Source organism: Puma concolor, chromosome A2 (genome assembly GCF_028749965.1).
Source record: "Puma concolor isolate L17-30 chromosome A2, mPumCon1.1.hap2, whole genome shotgun sequence".
Classification (NCBI taxonomy): Eukaryota; Metazoa; Chordata; class Mammalia; order Carnivora; family Felidae; genus Puma; species Puma concolor.
The window spans coordinates 111,616,061-111,637,064 of NC_141668.1; the positions used below are offsets into that span (position 1 = coordinate 111,616,061).

General features: G+C 42.7%; 1 protein-coding gene across 1 annotated transcript in view; it reads right to left on the reverse strand.

The window, feature by feature from the left end:
* Positions 1–8,591: 8,591 nt before the first annotated feature.
* Positions 8,592–21,004, reverse strand: part of TXNRD3 (thioredoxin reductase 3) — a gene marked incomplete at its 5' end in the record, with an annotated part of 68,299 nt that continues 55,886 nt past the window's right edge. The window contains 3 exons of the mRNA XM_086682329.1: positions 8,592–9,366; positions 9,581–9,715; positions 12,275–12,370. Coding sequence (XP_086538455.1) covers positions 9,298–9,366; positions 9,581–9,715; positions 12,275–12,370 — 300 coding nt within the window. The remainder of the gene's footprint in view (positions 9,367–9,580; positions 9,716–12,274; positions 12,371–21,004) is intronic.

Below are 21,004 nucleotides of genomic sequence, written 5' to 3' on the forward strand. Positions count from 1 at the left end.
CAGTCATAGTTGGCAAAGATGTTAAAACAGCTGTTATAAAAATCTCCAACAAGTAAGAGAAAACACTCTTCAAATGAATAAAAGGGCAGAAAGTCTAGGGCGCCTGGGTGGCCCGGTTACGCGTCTGGCTCGTGAACTCAGCTCAATCATGATCTCACAGTTCGTGAGTTCAAGCCCCGCATCGGGCTCTGTGTTGACCACATGGAGCCTGCTTGGGATTCCCCTCCCCTGCTTGTTGCACTCACTCTCTCCCTCTTTCTCAAAATAAATAAACCTAAAAAAAGGTAGAAAGTCTCAGGAAAGAAACAAAAGACATAAAGAAGAAGAAATGGAAATTTTAGAAAAATTCAATAACCAATAAAAAATTTATTGGACTCAGCAAAATTGAGATTATGCAGAAGAGTCTGTAAACTTGACGAGAGATAAATAGAAATTATCCAACATAAAAACTGAGAGGAAAAAAGAGATTTTAAGAAATGAACAGAGCCCCATGGAACTGTGGGGGTAATGATAAGAGATCTAACATTTGTGTCATTAGAATCCCAGAGTAGAGGAGAATGAATGCAGAGGTAAAAATATATTTGAAGAAATAATGGCTGAAAACTTACCAAATTTGATAAAAGACATAAACCTACAGAGTAAAGAAGTTTGGTGAACCCCAAACAGATTAAACTACAGAAATCCACACCTAAATGCATCAGACTCACACTGTGAAAAACTAAAGACAAAGAAAGGCCTTAAAAGCAGCCACAGAAAATCAACACATTACCTATAGAGGAACAACAATTCAAATTATGGCAGATTTGTCATTAGAGCCAAAGAAGCCAAAGGAATTGGCACAGCATTTAAGAAACAGTTTTTTATAATGTTTATTTATTTTTGAGAGAGACAGAGAGAGTCGGAGCATGAGTGGGGGAGAGGCAGAGAGAGAGGGAGACACAGAATCCGAAGCAGGCTCCAGGCTCTGAGCTGTCAGTACAGAGCCCAACTTGGGGCTAGAACTCATGAACTGTGAGATAATGACCTGAGCCAAAATCAGATACTCAACTGACTGAGCCACCCAGGCACCCTGGCACAGCATTTTTTAAACGCTGACAGAAAAGAACTATTAATCCAGAATTCTATATACAGCAAAAATATCCATCAGGGATGGAGATAAAAACTTTCTCAGATGAACGAAAATTAAGATTTTTTTTTTTTTTTTTTTTGCCAGCAGATCTGCTGGCATTTTTGACTGGGGTTGCATGGGATCTAAAAATCAGTTTAAGGAGAAAGGAATAACTTAATACTGACTCTTCTAGTTGTGAAAATGGCATATTTTCTATTTATTTATCTTTTTAATTTCTCTTAGCAGTGTTCTATAGTTTCAGTCTACAGGTCTTACATGTATTTCATTGGATCTACTTTGCAGTATTTCAGATTTAATGCTCTTATTTTCAATCCACAGTGCTTCGTTGTTAGAAGTGATTGATTTTGTATATTATCTTATTATATACCTTGTATATTCTCTGACTTCTAATTCAAGTTCTAGTAGTTTTTTTTGTAAATTTTTAAAGATTTTCTCTATACACAATCATGCTACCACGCATAGTCTATGTCTCCCTTTCAAATTTGTGTGCTTTTTATTTATGTCTCTTGCATTATTGCACTGCCTAGGACCTCTACTACAAGGCTGAATGTAAGTGGTGAATGCTGACATTCCTGCCTTGTTCTCAATCATCGTACACCATTAAGTATGTTGTTAGCTACAGTTTCCTTTTGTAGAGGCTCTTTATTAGTTCGAGCATGTTTTCTTCTCATCCTTTTTGGTGAGAGTTAATATCACAATCAGGTATTAAAATCTGTCTTCTGTACCCACTGAGACAACTATATTGTCTTCTCCTTTCCACCCATAACTTAAACCAATCCTGAATTCCCAGAGTAAACTTGATTCTGATGTATCATCCGTTTTATATGTTGTTGGATTCAATTTGATAGTATCTTGTTAGGAAGGTTGCTTTCATGAGTAATACTGGCTTGTAGCTATCTTTTCTTCCAAAATATTTGTATTTGATAACAGGGTTACACTGGATTCCTAAAGTGAGTTGGGAAGTGTTCCCCTTCTTCTATTTATGAAACATTTGTAGAATTCGTTTTTTTCTTCCTTAATGTTTGAGAGTTTGACAGCAAACTTGATTTTTCTTGATTTTTCACTGTAGGAAGTCTTTAAATTATAAATTCGATCTATTTAATGAATATGGTGACAGGTTTTCTATTTCTTCTGGAATCAGTTTTGGTAATGTGTCTTTTCAGGTACTTGTTCATTTTCTCTAATTTGCTGAAATTACTGGGATAACATTGTTCAAGGTATTTCTATTTTTTAATGTCTGTAGGATCTTTTTCACTGAGAAAAAGGTTTCTAAACAGTTTAGATTTGCAAAGAAGGAGGAGGAGGAGAAAGTAGAGTTTCCCTCCACGCCCTCACCCAGTTTCCTTATTAGTATGGCACACAGTACAGTCCAGGGACCAATACTGATACATTGTTATTAACTAAACTCCATACTTTATTTAGAGTTCTTTAGTTTTTACCTAACATCTTTTTCTATTTCCAGATCCCATCCAGGACACCACATTAAGTTTACTTAGGTGGCTCCTGTTGGCTGTGATAATTTCTCAGACTTTCCTTGTTTTCATACCTTGACAGTTTGGGTCAAGGGTCTTGTAGAATTTACCTCAATTGTATCTGATGTTTTTCTTATTCAACTTTTTGATCATTAGAGTACTGCAAATAAAAGCCACAGTAAGATACCAATTCACACCTATTTGGAAGGCTATTACAAGAAAAAAATAAAGGGAAAATAACACTTGTTGGTGAGGATATTGAGAAACTGGAGTCCTTGTGCATCATTTGTAGGAATGTACAATGGTAGCCATCGTGGAAAACGGGCTGGCAGTCTCTCAAAGGTGAAACATAGATTGCCATATGATCCCCCAATTCCACTCCTAGGTATGCTGAACCAGAGACTCAAACAGATACTTGGATGCCCATGTTCATAGTAATACTCATCACAATATCCAAAAGGTGGAAACTCAAGGGTCAATCAAGAGAGGAACAGAGAAGCAACATATCTATACAATGAAGTATTATTTAGGCATATCTAAACAGGAATGAAGTTCTGACACGTTATGAACAGATGAGCCTTGAAAACATTACGCTGAGTGAAATAAACCAAAGCACAAAAGGACAAATATTATGCGATTCTGCTTATCTGAGGTACTAAAATAGGCAGATTCATGAAGGCAGAAAAATAGAATAGACTTCACCGGGAGCTGCAGAGAAAAGCGACATGGAGAGTTATTATTTAATGGAGACAGAGTTTCAGTTTGGGAAGATCGAAAAAGTTCTGGAATGGATGGTGGTGATGGCTGCACAACCTTGTGAATGTACTTAATGCCACTGAATTGTAATGGTAAAGAAAGAGCAGTCGATCAGTGCCCTTTAATATTTTTGTTGCATGAATTATTTTAGTAAAGTTTAGATTTCCAATTGATTCAAATTTTGTGCCTCTGGTTGAGGTTTTGGGTTCTTCCCCTATATTCCCTTTCTTTCCTCCCTCCATCCCTCCCTCTCTATTCCTTTTCTTGTTAATAGTGGTTGCTGGATATCCTTCCGTGATGGTGTCATCTTTATCCTCTAAAGAGTCTCAAATCAGTATCACTAGGGTTAGGGACCTCCTACAGGGCATGGTGGAATGAGCTGCTTGGCTGTGCCACAGGCCTGGCATGGGTGATTTTTTTCCCTATAAATTTGAAGATTAGGATCCTTTTTGGTGATGGAGGCATAGGAGCAGCACCAGCAACAAAGGCATTTGGGGGCGTGTGACCTCAACATGCCACACAGTAACTGCTCTTCCTTCACACAAGCAACAACTTGAGGGGCCAAGGATATCAGTCTTTCTGCCGAGCACCCTATGGATTGGGGTCGATGCCTGCTTGAGACACGCAACCAGTGGCCACAGGTTAAAAGTCACTCCCCTGACTCTAGACGCAGTTACAGCTTATGCTCAAGACATACGGTTCAATCTGAGACACACAGATGCAGCTCATGACACATGACCCAGGGCCACTTAAAGGAGAGTCCCACTTCTATGCTCCTGTCCCTAAATACCAAAGATCAGAACTGAGTTAGGCCAGTTAAATCTTTCACAGAGGCTCGGCAGAACCATGCAAATGCAGCACGAAGCAGCACAGCTCAAAGTGCACGCTCACCAGCAGACAGCAAAGCCAGGACAGTGTATTCCTCACATAGTGAGGCTTTCTGGGAGAGCAGGGCAGACTTCTCTGGTCCAAAAATGGCTGGAGAAAGCAAGGTAAAGAGATTAGATAGGAATTTTTAGAGTGGCTAGGGCGTGGACTGGAGTGAGGATTTGCATGCACGGGCTGGGGCTTGCATGTTTTGAACTTCCCATTGGGAACCAAGAAAGAACATCTGGGTCTTCTTAACAGCTTGTCCAGATATGGGCATAAGGGAAAAACCAAGGGGTAGCACTTAGAAGCTGTCAGCCAACATCAAAAAGTGGAGTCAGACTCTGTTACAATTAGTGTGTTTGTACCATTCACACTTTTAGTGGTTACTGATATAATTGGATTCGTATCTACTGCGTCTGTAACTGTTTTTGTTGCATTCATGTTTTCTTTTTACCGTTTCCTCTAATTTTTAAAATTATTTATTTTTCAGAGAGAGAGAGAGCAAGCAGGGGAAGGGCAGAGAGGGAGGCAGAACCCCAAGCAGGCTCTGTCCCGTCAGCACAGAGCCTGATGCGGGGCTTGAACCCACGAACCGTGCGATCATGACCTGAGCCGAAAACAAGAGTTGGGATGCTTAACCGACTGAGCACCCAGGCGCCCCGGTTTCCTCTACTTTTAATTGAGCATTTTATGTGATTGCATTTAATTTTCTCTTCACATATTATGTACTTCTTTTTGAAATTTAGTGATTGTTCTGGAGTTTCCAATATAGATTTCTAGCTTTCAAATAACACTATGCCACTTCAGACATTGTCTGAGAAACTCTTTGTTTCTCCTTCATATTTGAAGAATAATTTCCATAACATGGAATTTTTAAGTTGATGGATTTTCCCTTCAATGTGTAAAATATTTCACTCCACTCTCTTCTTGCTTTTATGGTTTCTGACAAAAAGGCTGCTGTAATTCTTATCCTTGTTTCTCTATAGGTCAGGTCTCCCCAGCCCCAGCTTATTTCAAGATGTTCTCTGTCTTTGATTTCCTATAGTTTGAACATGATTTTCCTAGCTAGAGCTTTTGGGACGCTTATCTTTCTTGGTATTCTTTGAGCTTCCTAGATCTGTGGTCTGGTGTCTGTAACTGACTCTGGGAAGTTCTCAGTTATTACTACATCAAACATTTCTTCTGGTCCATTCTTTCTTTTCTTTCTGGTGTTTAAATTACATGTTACATCTTTAGAAACTGTCCCACCATTCTTGGATGGTGTGTGTGTGTGTGTGTGTGTGTGTGTGTGTGTGTGTGTGTGTGTTCTTATTCCTTTTTTTTCTGTGTTTCAGTTTGGGATGTTTCTATCAGCCTATCTTCAGGTTCACTGATTCCCCCTTCGGTCATGTCCGGTCTCCTGATGATCCCATCAAAGGCATTTCCTCATTTCAGTTAGTGCTTTTGATTTCTAGCATTTCTTTCTGATTCTTAGAGTTTCCATCTCTCTGCTTATACTATTCATCTGTTCTTGCATGTTGTCCACTTTTTCCATTACAGCCCCTAGGATATTCACCATAGTTGCCTTCAAGTCCTGGTGTAATAATTACAACATCTCTGCCATACGAAGCGGTCTCTTCAAGCTTTGTTGTCTTTTAGTATGCCTTGAAATTTTCTTGTTGTTCAAAGCCAGGAATGATGTACTAGGTAGAAAGGACTGAGGTAAAAAGGCCTTTAGTGTAAAGCTTTAGGTTTACAAGACTTGAATTTGTGAGTTTATAGTTTTCATCAAATTTATAAAGTTCCTCTCCAAGTATTGTTCTGACTTTTGCTTCCTTTCCCTTTCCTGGACTCTAATTATATATGTTAAACCACTTGGTATTGTTCTAGAGTTCACGGAGTCGTCTTCTATTATTTTCCAGTCTTTTTTCTGTCCTTCAGTTTGGATAGTTTCTATCATTAGGTCTTTGAGTCGTTAATTTTTTTCTTCCATGGAATCTATCTGCTGTTGATCCTATCCAATGAAATATTCTGTTCTGGTGTTGTGAGGAAACAATGCAGAGGGTCTATTTTACTCACTTCTTACTTATCTCTGTAGCCAGGGCAGTGATCTCTGGCCAACCCCTGAAAACTAACTTCCTGGATATTTGCATAGTTACTAGTTAATGATGTTATGATATATACCTGAAGCAGTGGCTCAAGATGAACCAGGCTACTTATAGCCTGACATGAAGATTTCCAATATGCACTTGACGCCTGACTTGGGGTCTGCACCATGACTGTGCTATGTGACTAGTCCACTTTAAGAACTCTGAATTCCAGGGGCGCCTGGGTGGCTCAGTTGGTTAAGCATCCAACTTTGGCTCAGGTCATGACCTTGCGGTTCAGGGGTTTGAGCCTCACATCAGGTTCTGTGCTGACAGCTCGGAGCCTGGAGCGTGCTTGGGATTCTGTGGCTCCCTCTCTTTCTCTGTCCCTCCCCTGCTTTTCTTTCTAAGATAAATAAAACATTAAAAAAAAATTTTTAACCTAGTTCTTTCCAGCTTACTCTCCCGCTAACCCCTCTCTCAAGTCACAAAACCTACATACTCCACTTACCATCATACTATATGGACTTTAAGGTCTCTAGGTTCATAGTGTTAGTTCCACAGCTGAAATCTTCTCACCCAGTACCGGTCTTCTGAAATTTGTTGAGGCTAGCACAGGAAAATTTCATAAATATTCAACGTGTGCTTGAAATGAGTAAGTTTTTGTGTTGAATGTGATCTCCTTCCTAAATTCATTAAACCGAGCTTGTTAATTGTATTATTCGAATCTACATTTTTACGGACTTTCCTGGTGTTTGATCTAATTACTGAGGAATATTAAAATCTCCACTATGACAGAAGATGTCAATGTTTCCTTGCAAATCTGTATGCATGTGCATGTTACTAGGTGCATACAAGTTTTACCTTCCAGGTAAACCTGTCACCATTATCTATGACCCACCTTTCCCCCAGGAAAGGAGATTACAGGAAAGAGATGAAGGGGGGCTGGAGAGTATGGGGGGGGGGGCAATTACAGACAGGTTTACATCTAAGCCCAATCTTCTCCGTGCAAAGGAAAGAAAACTAGCCTTCCCAGTGGTCTGTTACTTGGACAGTGGTTAAAATTCTTTGGGTGAACTATTTACTTTTTCCTAAGAACACAGCCAAGCCCCCTTGCTGCTTCTGTGAAACACAGTATGTTTTTCGCTCACCCTCCCACTGTGGGGAAAAGCCCACCAGGGTCTCAGCTTTGCCCAAAGTTCCCTGTTCAAAACTTCACCTGGCCTTTGAGGGTTTTTGTACCACGTTCAGTGAAAAGCAGAACCCACTCCCACGCTTCCTGGTTTCACTTCACCTGGGGTCCTGCAAACCCTTAGGTGGTGCTCAGCAACACAGTAACGAAACACCTATCTAGAATTTCCATTGACCCCATCCAAAGCATCACCCAGAGCCACTCCAGATTGCTGCAAATCTTTGACATCCTATTTATCCCTCATGGCTCAGTTCAAATCCAGCTGCTTTCATTAAACTCTGATCAATCAACAACCCCCCCACCCGCACTTCCAATGGAAATTAATACCATCTTCCCCCTTTTCACTGCTATTCCCACCTCAGTTACAGCAACGACGACACCCTGCCTTACTTTACAGGCAGTTATATTTATATCTTTCTCTCCCTAATAAAAAAAAAAAAGCAACTCACCGACCAGATCCTCTGTCAGGTCATTGGGTCCCTGTCCTCACTCCAGCCCTCTCTACTCCCTGCCTCCAGAGAGGGGGTCAAAATGTTCATCTACACATGGTGTTTCCCATCTTAAAATTTTTCTTTTAAATTTTTAACAAATGTTTATTTTTGAGAGAGAGACAGACAGAGACAGAGCATGAGCGGGGGAGGGGCAGAGAGAGAGGGAGACACGGAATCTGAGGCAGGCTACAGGCTCTGAGCTGTCAGCACAGAGTGCGACGCAGGGCTCGAATTCAAAAGCAACGAGATCATGACCTAGGCTGAAGTCGGACGCTTAACCGACTGAGCCACCCAGGCGCCCCTTAAAATTTTTATTTTAAAACATATGCACAACTGTCCAATCCTGTGACAGTGGGCTCATGGCTGACGTCCTGTTCAAGAGAGCACTGCCTGCATCCCCTGTGTTGGGCTACTCTGTGATGTGCTCCCCAAGAAAACAACAGATTTTCCACAAGGGCCTTGGATAGGCCCCCACTTCAAGGGCCTTTTAGACGCCACCAGGTGTGCAGATTCAAATGCAGTCTCCTACCACCAAACTCACTTACTGCATTTGACCATAATTAGATACGGACTGAATCCTTTTCAACAGTTTCAAATTAGCTATATTTCACATAATCCAGTATTGAAAACTTTTTAATATTACTCTTAAGATCAAGGTGGAGAAGAAATTAGAGCATGCCTCTGACAGGAGATGCTAATAAGTGAGGACTCCAAGGTTGTTGCCACCGAGAACCAGGACAGGGCGAAGCACAAGGCAGGGGTCTGACGGTGGGTAAAGTGTAGGTAAGACTGAAACCTACATAGCGGGCACGAGTTTCTACTAACGCACCCAGGCCCCGCAGCCAGCTCCTCAAAGGCATTTCTAGGACACCCCCCATCAGCCATCACGCGGAATCCCAGGCCCACGTACTGAAGGCTCGCTATGTTGTAGTCCATTTCGTAACTCAGAAGATACTTTCACGGGAACCACGAAGCCAGGGGATAAAACCGGCAGCCACCTGGAAAAGCTAACTTGGATCCGTTGTGCGCTTGCAAGGTCCCTCAGAGGGAAACTCGATTCTGACGTGGAAGACCATCGGCATTAGCTCACCTCACATCGGGCTCCGAGCTAAGACGTCAAGGAGGCAGCCTACCTGCCTCTCCCAGCCAGCCGAGGCCGCGGAGCACACGCCCGCTGCTGTCCGGTCTCCTCGTCTTTCCCATCTCTGTGCTGGTCCCACGCAAGAGAGCAGGTGCATCAGCACGGATTCACTGTACGGGAGGGCATTCTTATCTGTGACAGGAATGGGGATGGGACAAGGAAAACCGAACAGCAGCGGGGCTAGCCTCAGCAGCCTTTCTGAGTGATGTCCAGTCCCGACGACTTGGTGATTTCCAAAGTCGTAAACACCTGTTCGAAAGGAAGAATGCCAAACACATTTATATTTAGCCATCTATGTTTCAGTATTGCTTTTAAGAAAGCACATGGTGAATAGTACATCAACGTGAACCTTTAAAATATGCAAAGCAGTTACTAATACAAAATCTTTCTGACAATGTGCTTCATAGTAGTTTTTCAAATGACACCAGTTGAAATCAATAAACACACAAACCTATCTCCGTACCTCACCACATGTGGGATGAATTCCAATGGTGTCATCGAGTAGCTGTTTTGTGAGCCCACATTTCATTGCAGCCGCAAATCCTTGGGTGACCTCACCAGCATTTGGTCCAAGAACATGGAATCCTATCACCCGATACTTTAATATGCAAGCATAAGAAAGAGAAGCCCTGTAGGTTAATGGTCTGAACAGGAATCTATTTATTGCAAGTTCACAGTTAACATTTACAGCATCTACTACAGAAAAAGAACTCTAATGCTGAACTGAGCAGAGAACATTATCATGAAACTGAACCACTGTAAGAATCTGTTAAATGAGCCAGTAAATGCACATCCAGAGTTAATTTGCACTCAAATTTACTAGAACAAGCAATTTACCCACTGCATGAAGGAGTTCATTAGTATGATGTAAATTTCCAAATTATGCTGAGATAGTGCTAAACAGCAACATAACAAATCTGAATTAAAGTCCAATGCTAGAATAATTCTAAGACAGCAGGTTACCCCGCTCCTAACATAACTAAGCGGAGATCAAGGAGTGGCCAGCACAGGGCTTTGCCCAGTCCTGAGTGTAGGGAGGGGCACGAGCAGACCCACCAAGACAGGAAGCAAGATTCAAACTGTCCTTTGGCCGATGTTTTTTTCATCAGACTCTTCTCTTCAATAGTGACCGTGAACAACAGATAAGGAGAGAGAAGGCAGAAGGGTCTCTGCCCACCTACATCCGGAGAAAGTGCAAACAGCATGCGATCTCCTGCACATCTACTGGTGGATGGTCACAGAAGGCGGCGTTTCTCAGGGGGCAGGCCGTCAGAGGCCACGGGAGTGGGGGTGAGGAGTGGACTTCCCAGGGCCCCACGGAACTGGGGATCTCTGAGATGGTGCATTGCGCAGCAAAGTGGGGAAGGGGGAGCAGCCCAGAGTGACGAGAGACGTCTGACGGAAATCTCCACTTATAAATGAAAATGAAGACAGGTCTGTGAAAGGGAAAACCTTGTTTACAATTTTCACCATACAGCCACAGTAAGGGAGCAAGTACGAGGGCCATATTCTAGAAACAGCAATTTGGGAAGGAGTAAAAGGAGGGGCAGGGGACAGAGCAGAAGGCGTCCGAAGAGGGGTCGACAGACCTTGAAATTCTGCCCCAGGTCCAGCAGTCAGAAACCACAGGTGGCTCCTGGCTTCAGCAGGGGCTCTACCAACATGACCCCAATCCCACTCACGTAGGCAGCAGTGGCGCGTGCAGACCATCTCTGCCTGCTCCCTTGGGAAAGGCCACCCACCGCTGGCAGGACAGTAAGCTCCATCACTCACGTCCAGAGTCACAACAAGCACCACACAACTACCACCGCCCCCGGGCGCACGGCAGTGAATGTGCCACAGCCCTGGGGCGTTTCTGGAGAGTTCTGACCAGCATCCCCCTCACCGCCCTGCACGCCTCTGCAAGGACCAAGGGACTAAGTTCTGGAGTTCTGGCTGACTTCACCTCAGGCACTGGGGCACATGCGAACTGGCCACGAGCCTGTGACACCTGTTTTCTGTTATGCTGAGAACCAGATGGATCCAGACACGTGGACTTAAACAAGAAGATGATGGTTACTTTGTAAACTTCGTACAAACATCGCTTGTTGCTGTTCCTATTTATCTAATTTTGTTTTCTCCCCAAGATTATAAATTTTTTTTTTCAACGTTTATTTATTTTTGGGACAGAGAGAGACAGAGCATGAACGGGGGAGGGGCAGAGAGAGAGGGAGACACAGAATCGGAAACAGGCTCCAGGCTCTGAGCCATCAGCCCAGAGCCTGACGCGGGGCTCGAACTCACGGACTCACGGACCGCGAGATCGTGACCTGGCTGAAGTTGGATGCTTAACCGACTGCGCCACCCAGGCGCCCCTCCAAGATTATAAATTCTTAAAAAGGGAGAGACCAAGTCCTACTGCCTTCTGCACTCAGCCTTCTTTATTTACAAGTCGTGAATAAACTGCTTTCAGTTATCAATTCTAACTCATCTCTGTTAACAGGGAAGAAACTCCAATGGCCGGCTCTCCACCTGACAGATTCTTCTTTAATGAAAGCCTTCATTAGGAATCAGTTAATTGACTAGTTTTCAGGGGCGCCTGGGTGGCTCAGTCAGTTAAGTGTCTGACTTTGGCTCAGGTCATGATCTCGGTCACGGTTCATGAGTTCGAGCCCCACGTCGGACTCTGTGCTGACGGCTCAGAGCCTGGAGCCTGCTTCGGATTCTGTGTCTCCCTCTCTCTCTGCTCCACCCCCTCTCAAGCTCTGTCTCTCAAAAATAAATACACATTAAAAAAAATTTTTTTTTTAATTACCAAGTTTTCACTTCATGCAAGCATTGCTTTCTAAATGCTTCTGATACACATCCAGCTTATAAACTGCACATAAACACACACATCCTACATTTTATTCGTTGATGACCAAAACTTTCATAGATCCTCTGGTTCTACACTGCCAAATTAGACAGCGCTGGAAAGAGACAACTTTCAGTGATTTTGTTTTTCTGAAGGTATTAGTGAGCCACTTGTTCAGCCTCTACAAATACATCAACGGGGTAACCGTTTGAAGGATTTCTGCCTTGCCCTGAGAGCCATCTTTAAAGACGATTCAAACCCAATCCTAGACTAAAAGCTACAGTTTAAAATGACGGCTTTTTAGCCTCCAAGCGTATTACGTACATTGTCGAATTTATTGCAAATTATCTTTGCGTAGCAAGTGTTGTTGTCCCTGCCAGCCACTGTCCACTCGAGAGGCCAGAAGAAGGTATGATACACCTGCAAGACATGGGAGACAGAGGCCAAGGTTAGTGTCTGTGAAAGCCACTCCCTGATACGTTCTTCAATGGCATAAAGACGATAACGTCTGTAGCAGCTTTCAGAAAGTTCAAGGTTCACTTTGCAACAACGCGGATGGAACTAGACGGTATTATGCTAAACGAAATTAGTCGGAGAAAGACAAGTATCATATGACTTCACTCATATGAGGACTTTAAGATAAAAAAACAGATGAACATAAGGGAAGGGAAGCAAAAATAATATAAAAACAGAGAGGGAGACAAAACACAAGAGACTCTTAAATATAGAGAACAAACTGAGGGTTGCTGGAGGGGTTGTGGGAGGGGGGATGGGCTAAATGGGTAAGGGGCATTAAGGAGGACACTTGTTGGGATGAGCACTGGGTGTTATACATAGGGGATGAATCACTGGAATCTACTCCCGAAATCATTATTGCTCTATATGCTAACTTGGATATAAATTAAAAATAAATAAATAATAATTCAAAAAAAAAGTAATTGCAAGTTTGATGATCTCAACTTTGTGCCTGATGGGAGCACCTGGGCCACAGCTCCTAAAATACCAACTACACAAGTGTGTGGGCCTCTTCTCCCCCCACCCCCCCGCCCCCACCTTGGCTCAGCTGTTAGTCCAGAAAAATCTCCTAATTAACTAAACTGAATTTTCAAACATTGATAGCATGCTACTCTCCAGGGCAATGCAGCAGGCCCTGGTCACCTGAGAAGGTAAATAAAGACTTCGATTCTGCTTCAGTGAATTTACAGCCTGCCTACAAGGTTCACAGTGACCCCAAATGTAGGAAAAACAGAAGAAATGAAATCGTCCCAGCCGCTCAAGGATATTCAGAACACAACCTCTGCTTCTTGAGAGCCATCACTCCAAGCACTCTGCGTGCAGCTCTAAGGTTCCCCCATCTGGCTCGGTCAGCGAGGAACCAGGACGAGGACCACATGCCCTGCTCTCACGGGGGCTACGTCTCCCCAGCCTGCTCCTTCTAATCGCTCCATACAGAAGGCGATGGATTATCATCAGCTGTCAGGATAAGAAATGTATTCCCAAGTAAAATCCACAATGGAAGGATTTAAGTACGGATTCTTTGTCCTTTAATAGGATAACGTATTTTATATTTTGAATAAAGTCTTTAGTGTTTTTATAAAAATGATATAAGGTTATCATAATAATGCAGTGCAGAAAGTCACTAAGTGAGAAAAAACAAAACAAAACAAATCCATCTCCCAGAAATAACTATTTTAAATGCTAGGGAAGTATCAACTGTTGGTGCACAGGTAATAATGATGAAATTTTTATTTGAAAGATATAGAACATAGTTACTTGTAATATAAAACATTAAAAAAAAAAAGGGGGCGCCTGGGTGGCGCAGTCGGTTAAGCGTCCGACTTCAGCCAGGTCAGGATCTCGCGGTCCGTGAGTTCGAGCCCCACGTCAGGCTCTGGGCTGATGGCTCAGAGCCTGGAGCCTGTTTCCGATTCTGTGTCTCCCTCTCTCTCTGCCCCTCCCCCGTTCATGCTCTGTCTCTCTCTGTCCCAAAAATAAATAAACGTTGGAAAAAAAAAAAAAAACGTTAGATTTGGGGGGCCTGGGTGGCTCAGTCAGTTAAGCATCCGACTTCGGCTCAGGTCATGATCTCACGGTTTGTGTATTCGAGCCCCGTGTCAGGCTCTGTGTCTGAGAGCTTGGAGCCTGGAGCCTGCTTCGGATTCTGTGTCTCCCCCTCTCTCTGCCCCTCCCCTGCTCATGCTCTGTGTCTCTCTGTCTCTCTGTAATAAATAAACGTTAAAAATAAAATAAATAAAAAACGTTAGATTTAACTTGTATCTAACAGAAGAAAAAAACCTCTCCTACACATTTTATGTATTTATTTAAAATTTTTTTTAACGTTTATTTTATTTTTGAGAGAGAGAGAGACAGATAGAACACGAGCAGGGGAGGGGCACAGAGAGAGGGAGACACAGAATCCCAAGCAGACTCCAGGCTCCGAGCTGTCAGACACAGAGCCCAACGTGGGGCTCGAACTCACAAACCGTGAGATCATGACCTGAGCCGAAGTCAGACGTCCAACCGACTGAGCCACCCAGGCGCCCCATTTTATTATTTTTTTAATGTTTATTTATTTTGAGAGAGAGCATGTGTGCATGCAAGAATGTGAGGGGGAGGGGCAGAGAGAGTGAGAGATTAAGAGCGAGAGAGAGAAAGAGAGAGAAGAAGGGAGAGAATCCCAAGCAGGCTCTGTGCCATCAGCACAGAGCCTGACGCTGGGCTTGATCTCATGAACTGTGAGAGCATGACCTGAGCCAAAATCAAGAGGAAATCAAGTGTCTGATGCTCAACCGAGCCACCTAGGCACCCCTCCCGCGTATTCTATCACAAACTTTTCAATCTCTGTGGCTATCTGGAAGAGAAGATAAATGTTTCATAACCTCAAGATAGTAGTTCCTAAAATACAGGCTGAGAAGAGAGACGATGAAAACTCTGGGGTTTTAAACAAGATTTGCCCAACTGCACGCTTGTTTCTGATTCGTCCTATGCCGCCCGCTGTAGGGATTACGGGGGTGTGCACTGACGCGTCCCACTGCCCTCTCGTTCTTTCTCGGGTCTTTCCTCCGTTTTTTTCCTTTTGGTACTTTGAAGGTTTTTATTTTATTTAAGTCTTTGGTCCTCCTGGTTCAAAGCGGGTGTGAAGTATGGATCTAACTTTACTTTTCTCCTGAATGGCCATCCACTTATTCCAACACCCTTAAATAATTTAAGATAAAACACCACCTTTACCATGCATGAATTCTTCTAAGCATCCAAATCAATTTCTGGGTTTCATATTCTGTTCTGCTCATCTTTCCGTCCATCTGTATGTCACTATGGCATGATTTTAATTACTGTGCTGTATGATCAAGTTTAATATCCAGTAGGCTCATCTCCCTGCTCCTCTCCTTATTCAGAATCTGTTATTGCTTTTCCCTTTTACGTTTTACTTTTTTATCAAATTATGCACAGTTATTAGGCATGATTAAAAAAATTTTTTAATGTTTATTTATTTTTGAAGGGGAGAGAGACAGAGCATGAGCAGGGGAGGGGCAGAGAGCAAGGGAGACACAGACTCTGAAGCTGCCTCCAGGCTCTGAACTGTCAGCATAGAGCCCGACTCAGGGCTCAAACTCATTAGCTGTGAGATCATGACCTGAGGTGAAACCAAGAGTCGGACGCATAACCAACTGAGCCGCCCAGGGGCCCCAGGCATGATTTTTGACACACTCTCTCTGCCCCCATGCCCAAATCAATCAATCAGAGGCAACCACTTCCACTTCTTTTACTTCTTTTATTTCCCTCCTTGTTTCCAAATAAAACGCTTCTGTTGCTATTCCTTGAGTTTTCTATTTTAGGCTTTATTTACTGACTTGCCTCTACTGAAGAGGAGGACTTCACTCCCTTTCTTCCCCAGCACCTACCACTCACTGGACATCCTTCCTGTCCCACCCTCCACCCTCCCTCCTCCCAATTACAGTTATATTCGCAGCTAGATCAGTATCGTACTTCCTTTACTAGGTAAAGCTGTTCACGGACAACTGGATATTCACATGCAGAAGAATGAAGTTGGATCCCTACTGTGCATCATATGCAAAAATTAACTCAAAACGGATCAAAGATCTAGGTGTAAAAGCTAAAAGTTTTTATAAAACTCTTAGAAGAAAACAAAAGTATAAATCTTCATGACTTTGGATTGGGCAATAGTTTATTCAATGTGGTATCAAAGACAAACAAAACGAGATGAACTGGATTTCATCAAAATGAAAGACTTTTGAGCTTTAAATAATTTTTTTAATGTTTATTTATTTTTGAGAGAGAAAGAGAGAGAGAGAGAGACAGAGCATGAGTGGGGATAGGGCTGAGACAGAGGGAGGGGCAGAGAGAGAGGCAGACACAGAATCCAAAGCAGGCTCCAGACTGAGTTGTCAGCACAGAGCCCGACACGGCGCTCGAACACATGAACCATGAGACCATGACCTGAGCTGAAGATGGACACTTAACCAACTGACCACCTAGGTGCCCCAAAGACTTTTGAGCTTTAAAGGAAACTATCAAGAGAGTCAAAAGATAACGCACAGAATGGGTGAGAGTTTTTATAAATCATCTCTCTGGAACGAGACCTGTATGTAGAACATACAAACAACTCTTAGAACTCAACAATAAAAAGACAACCCAATTTTTAAAAGGGCAAAGGATCTGGGCACCTAGGTGGCTCAGTCGGTTAAGCGTCCAACTGCAGCTCAGGTCATGATCTCCTGGTTCATGGATTTGAGCCCCATGTTGGGCTCTGTGCTGACAGCTCGGAGCCTGGAGCCTGCTTCACATTTTCTATCTCCTTCTCTCTCTGCCCCTGCCCCACTTGTGCTCTGTCTCTATCAAAAATAAATGTAAATAAATAAGATAGATAGATAGATAGATAGATAGATAGATAAAAGGGCAAAGGATCTAAATAGACATTTGTCCAAAAAAAAAAAAGATACACAAATAGCCATTAAGGCCATAACATGATTCCCAATATCAACAGTCATCAGGGAAATGCAAATGGAAACCAAAAAGAGACACCACTAGATTGATGTATTAGTTTCCCAGTGCTGCTCTCACCAATTACCACACACTTGGTGGCTTAAAACAAAAGGTGTTTATATTCTTACAGTTCTGAAGGCCAGAAATCTGAAATCAAGGTATCTGTGGGGCCAGGCTCCTTGCAAAGGTTCCAAAAGGAGAATTCCTTGACTCTTTCAGCTTCTGACGTCTCCAGGTGTTTCTTGGCTTCAGCTGCTTAATTCCAACCTCTGCTTCTGTTTTCACTTGGCCTTCTCTTCTGTCTTATAGGGACACTTGTCCTTGGGTATGGGGCCCACCCGGAAAATCCAGGATGATCTCACCTCAGGATTCTTCACTTAATTCCACCTGCAAAGACCCTTTTTCCAAATAAGGTCACCTGCACAGCTTCCAGGGGAATGGGCTGTAGACATATCTTTTTGGGAGTCACCATTCAACCCACTGCAGAGAGCTATCATCAAAAAAGACAGACCATAGGGGCGCCTGGGTGGCGCAGTCGGTTAAGCGTCCGACTTCAGCCAGGTCACGATCTCGCGGTCCGTGAGTTCGAGCCCCGCGTCAGGCTCTGGGCTGATGGCTCGGAGCCTGGAGCCTGTTTCCGATTCTGTGTCTCCCTCTCTCTCTGCCCCTCCCCCGTTCATGCTCTGTCTCTCTCTGTCCCAAAAATAAATAAACGTTGAAAAAAAAAATTAAAAAAAAAAAAAAAAAGACAGACCATAACAAACGTTGGTGAACCTGTGGAGAAACTGGAACCCTCACATGTGGGTGCTGAGAATGTAAAATTGTGCAGCCACCTTGGAAAACAGTCTGCCAGTTCCTCAAAACATACGGTTAACCTGTGACTCAGTAATTCTACTCTTAGGTATATACTCAAGAGAACCGGCAACATCATGTCCACAGAAGAACGTGTGCAGGAATGCTCATGGCGGCTCTCTCAGCCAAAGGGGGTAACATCCACATGCCTGTCGACTGGTGAATGGATAAATAAAATGTGGTATTATCCGTATATAATGGATTGTTGTTCAGCCAGGACAAGAGATGAAACACGGATACATGACACAGCAAGGATGAACTTTGGAAACTAGCGGGTGCTAAGGAAAAGAAGCCAGCCACAGAAAACCACATACTGAATGATTTCACTTCCAGGAAATGCCCACAAGAAGCAAATCTAGAGACTGAAAAGAGATTAATGGTTGCCTCAAGCCACTGGTAAGGGGACAGAGGAAAACAGGGAGCAATTGCCAATGGGTACAGGACTTCTCTTCGGGATGATAAAAATGTTCTAAAATTGACTGTGGTAATGGTGACCCAACTCTGAAGTCTAAAATCCATTAAACTGCACACTTTAAGTGGTTGATTATATGGTACAGGACTTACATCTCAGTAAAGGTATTTAAAAAAATTAAGTATTCACATCTGAGTCACATGGTAAACCTATGGTTATTTTACTCTCATGAACTTTTAATTGTCCATGGAATTAAAGAGTATCTTGTTTTGCCATAGACTTGATATTCCTTGGACCAACCCTATTTTATCCCAAATCTTTTTTTTTAATTTTTTAAGCTTTATTTATTTTTGAGAGAGTGTGTGTGTGAGTGTGGGAGGAACAGAGAGAGGAGGGAGGAACACAGAGAGGGAGTCATAGAATCCAAAGCGGGCTCCAGGCTCTGAGCTGTCAGCACAGAGCCCTATGCAGGGCTCGAACCCATGAACCGCGAGATCATGACCTGAGCCGAATTTGGACGCTTAACCGACTGAGCCACCCAGGCGCCCCTACTGCAATGGTTTTTAAACTTCCCTTTTGGATAGCTCATCGCAGGTACACAGCAATACAATCGATTTTTCTGTGTTTTCATGCCCTGCAACTTTGCTAAATTAAATTCATTTAGTTCTGTTATGGGCGGAAATTAAGTCACACCCTCAAAACAAAGCTGTACTTTGAAATCCTAACTCCTAATGCTCCAGAATGTAACCACATTTGGATAGGGTCTTTAAAGAGGTAAAGTGAGGTCATTAGGGTGGCCCTAATCCAGTATAACTATGTCCTTACAAGAACAGGAAATTAGGACACAGACACTCAGAGGGAAGATGATGTGAACACACCGGGAAAAGACAGCCATGTACAAACCAAGGAGGGGGGCCTGGAATATTCTTCCCTCATGGCTCACAGAGAAAACCAACTCTGTGGACACCTCGGTGTCAGATTTCTAGCCTCCAGAACCAAGAAAATAAAAATTGGTCTTTCACATATAGCCTTTATCATGTTAATGAAACTCCTAATTCCTACTTTGTTGTTTTTTTTATCATGAGTGTTAAATTTTGTCAAGTGCTTTTTTTTTCACCAAGATGATCGTGTTTTCTCTTCTTTCTATAGTAGGGTACTGACTGACTTTCCACATGTTAAACCATTCTTGCATTCTTTTTTTAAAATTTTAAAAAGTGTTTATTCACTTTGAGAGAGAGAGAGAGAGAGAGCGCGCGCACAGGCATGAGCAGGAGAGGGGCAGAGCAAGAGGGAGAGAGAGAATCCCAAGCAGGCTCCGCACTGTCAGCACAGAATCCAATGCAGGGCTCAAACCCATGAACCACCAGATCACAACCTGAGCCAAAACCAAGAACCAGGCACTTAACCAACTGAGCCACCCAGGGACCCCAAACCATCCTTGCCTTCTGGGAATAAATACTACCTAGTTTTGACACAGTCCTTTTAATATGCTGTTTAATTTGATTTGCTAGAATTTTGAGGATTTTTGCATTAATATTCATAAAGAATTTATCTGTACTTAAAATTTTTTTTAACATTTATTTATTTTGAGAGAGAAAAAGAGAGAGAGAGAGACAGCATGAATGAGGGAAGGGGCAGACAGAGAGAGGAGAGAGAGAATCCCAAGCAGACTCCAGGCTGCCACATAGAACCTGATGAGGGGCTCAAACTCATGAACTGTGTGATCACGACCTGAGCTAAAATCAAGAGATGGACATTTAACTGACTGAGCCACCCAGGCTTCCCTTATCTATGCTTTTTTGTAGTGGAAATGCCCATGGTGGAAGGGTAGTGCTGGCCTCATGTAAAGTTAGAAAATTATTCTTCTTTAAATGTTTGGTAGAATTCACCAGCAAAGCAATCTGGTTCTGGAATTTTGTTTGTTGAGAGGTTTTTTGATTCGCCATTGATCCGTCACCTTCCTAGTTGCTTTCTTTTTCCTCATGACTTAGCTTTTCCTGTTTATACAGTGTGTCTAGTAAATGGAACAGTTTCTCTAGGTATCCAATTTGCTGGTATAAAATTGTTCACAGTATTCTTCTATAATTAAAAAGGATAATTTCTGTAAAGTAAGAATATTCTCACTTTCATTTATGATTTCAGATATTCAAGTCTTCTTTTTTCCTAGCCAATCTACTAAGTTTGTCATTTCTGTTGACCTTTTTTCATAGTTTTCCTTCTGTTACTGATTTTTAGTTTCATTACTGCGATGAGAAGAGACACTTCATACGACTCTAATCTTACAATTTATTAAGACTTGTCTTCTGCTCTAACATCTGCTTTATCCTGGAGAAGTTTCATTTGCACTTGAGAAGAATGTGTATTCTGCTGTTGTTGGATGGGGTGTCCTAACGTATGTTAGGTCTCATTGGTTTATGGGTGTTCAAGTACCCACTTCCTTCCCCTGTCTGGTTGTCTGGTCCATTATTGAAGAAAAGGTATTTTAAAGTCTCCAGCTATTACTGTAGAAATGTCTATTTATCTTTCTGACAATTTTGTCTTCATATATTTTTGGGCTGTATGTGTTTATACCTGTTACATATTTTAGCTGTATTAAATTTTTAAAAATGTTTTAATGTTTATTTTTGAGAGAGAGAATGAAAGAGAGTGTGAGTGCAGGAGGGTCAGAAGAGAGAGGGAGACACATTATACCACAGGCTCCAGGCTCTGAGCTGTCAGCACAGAGCCTGATGTGGGGCTCAAACTCACAAACCATGAGATCATGACCTGAGCCAAAGTCGGGACGC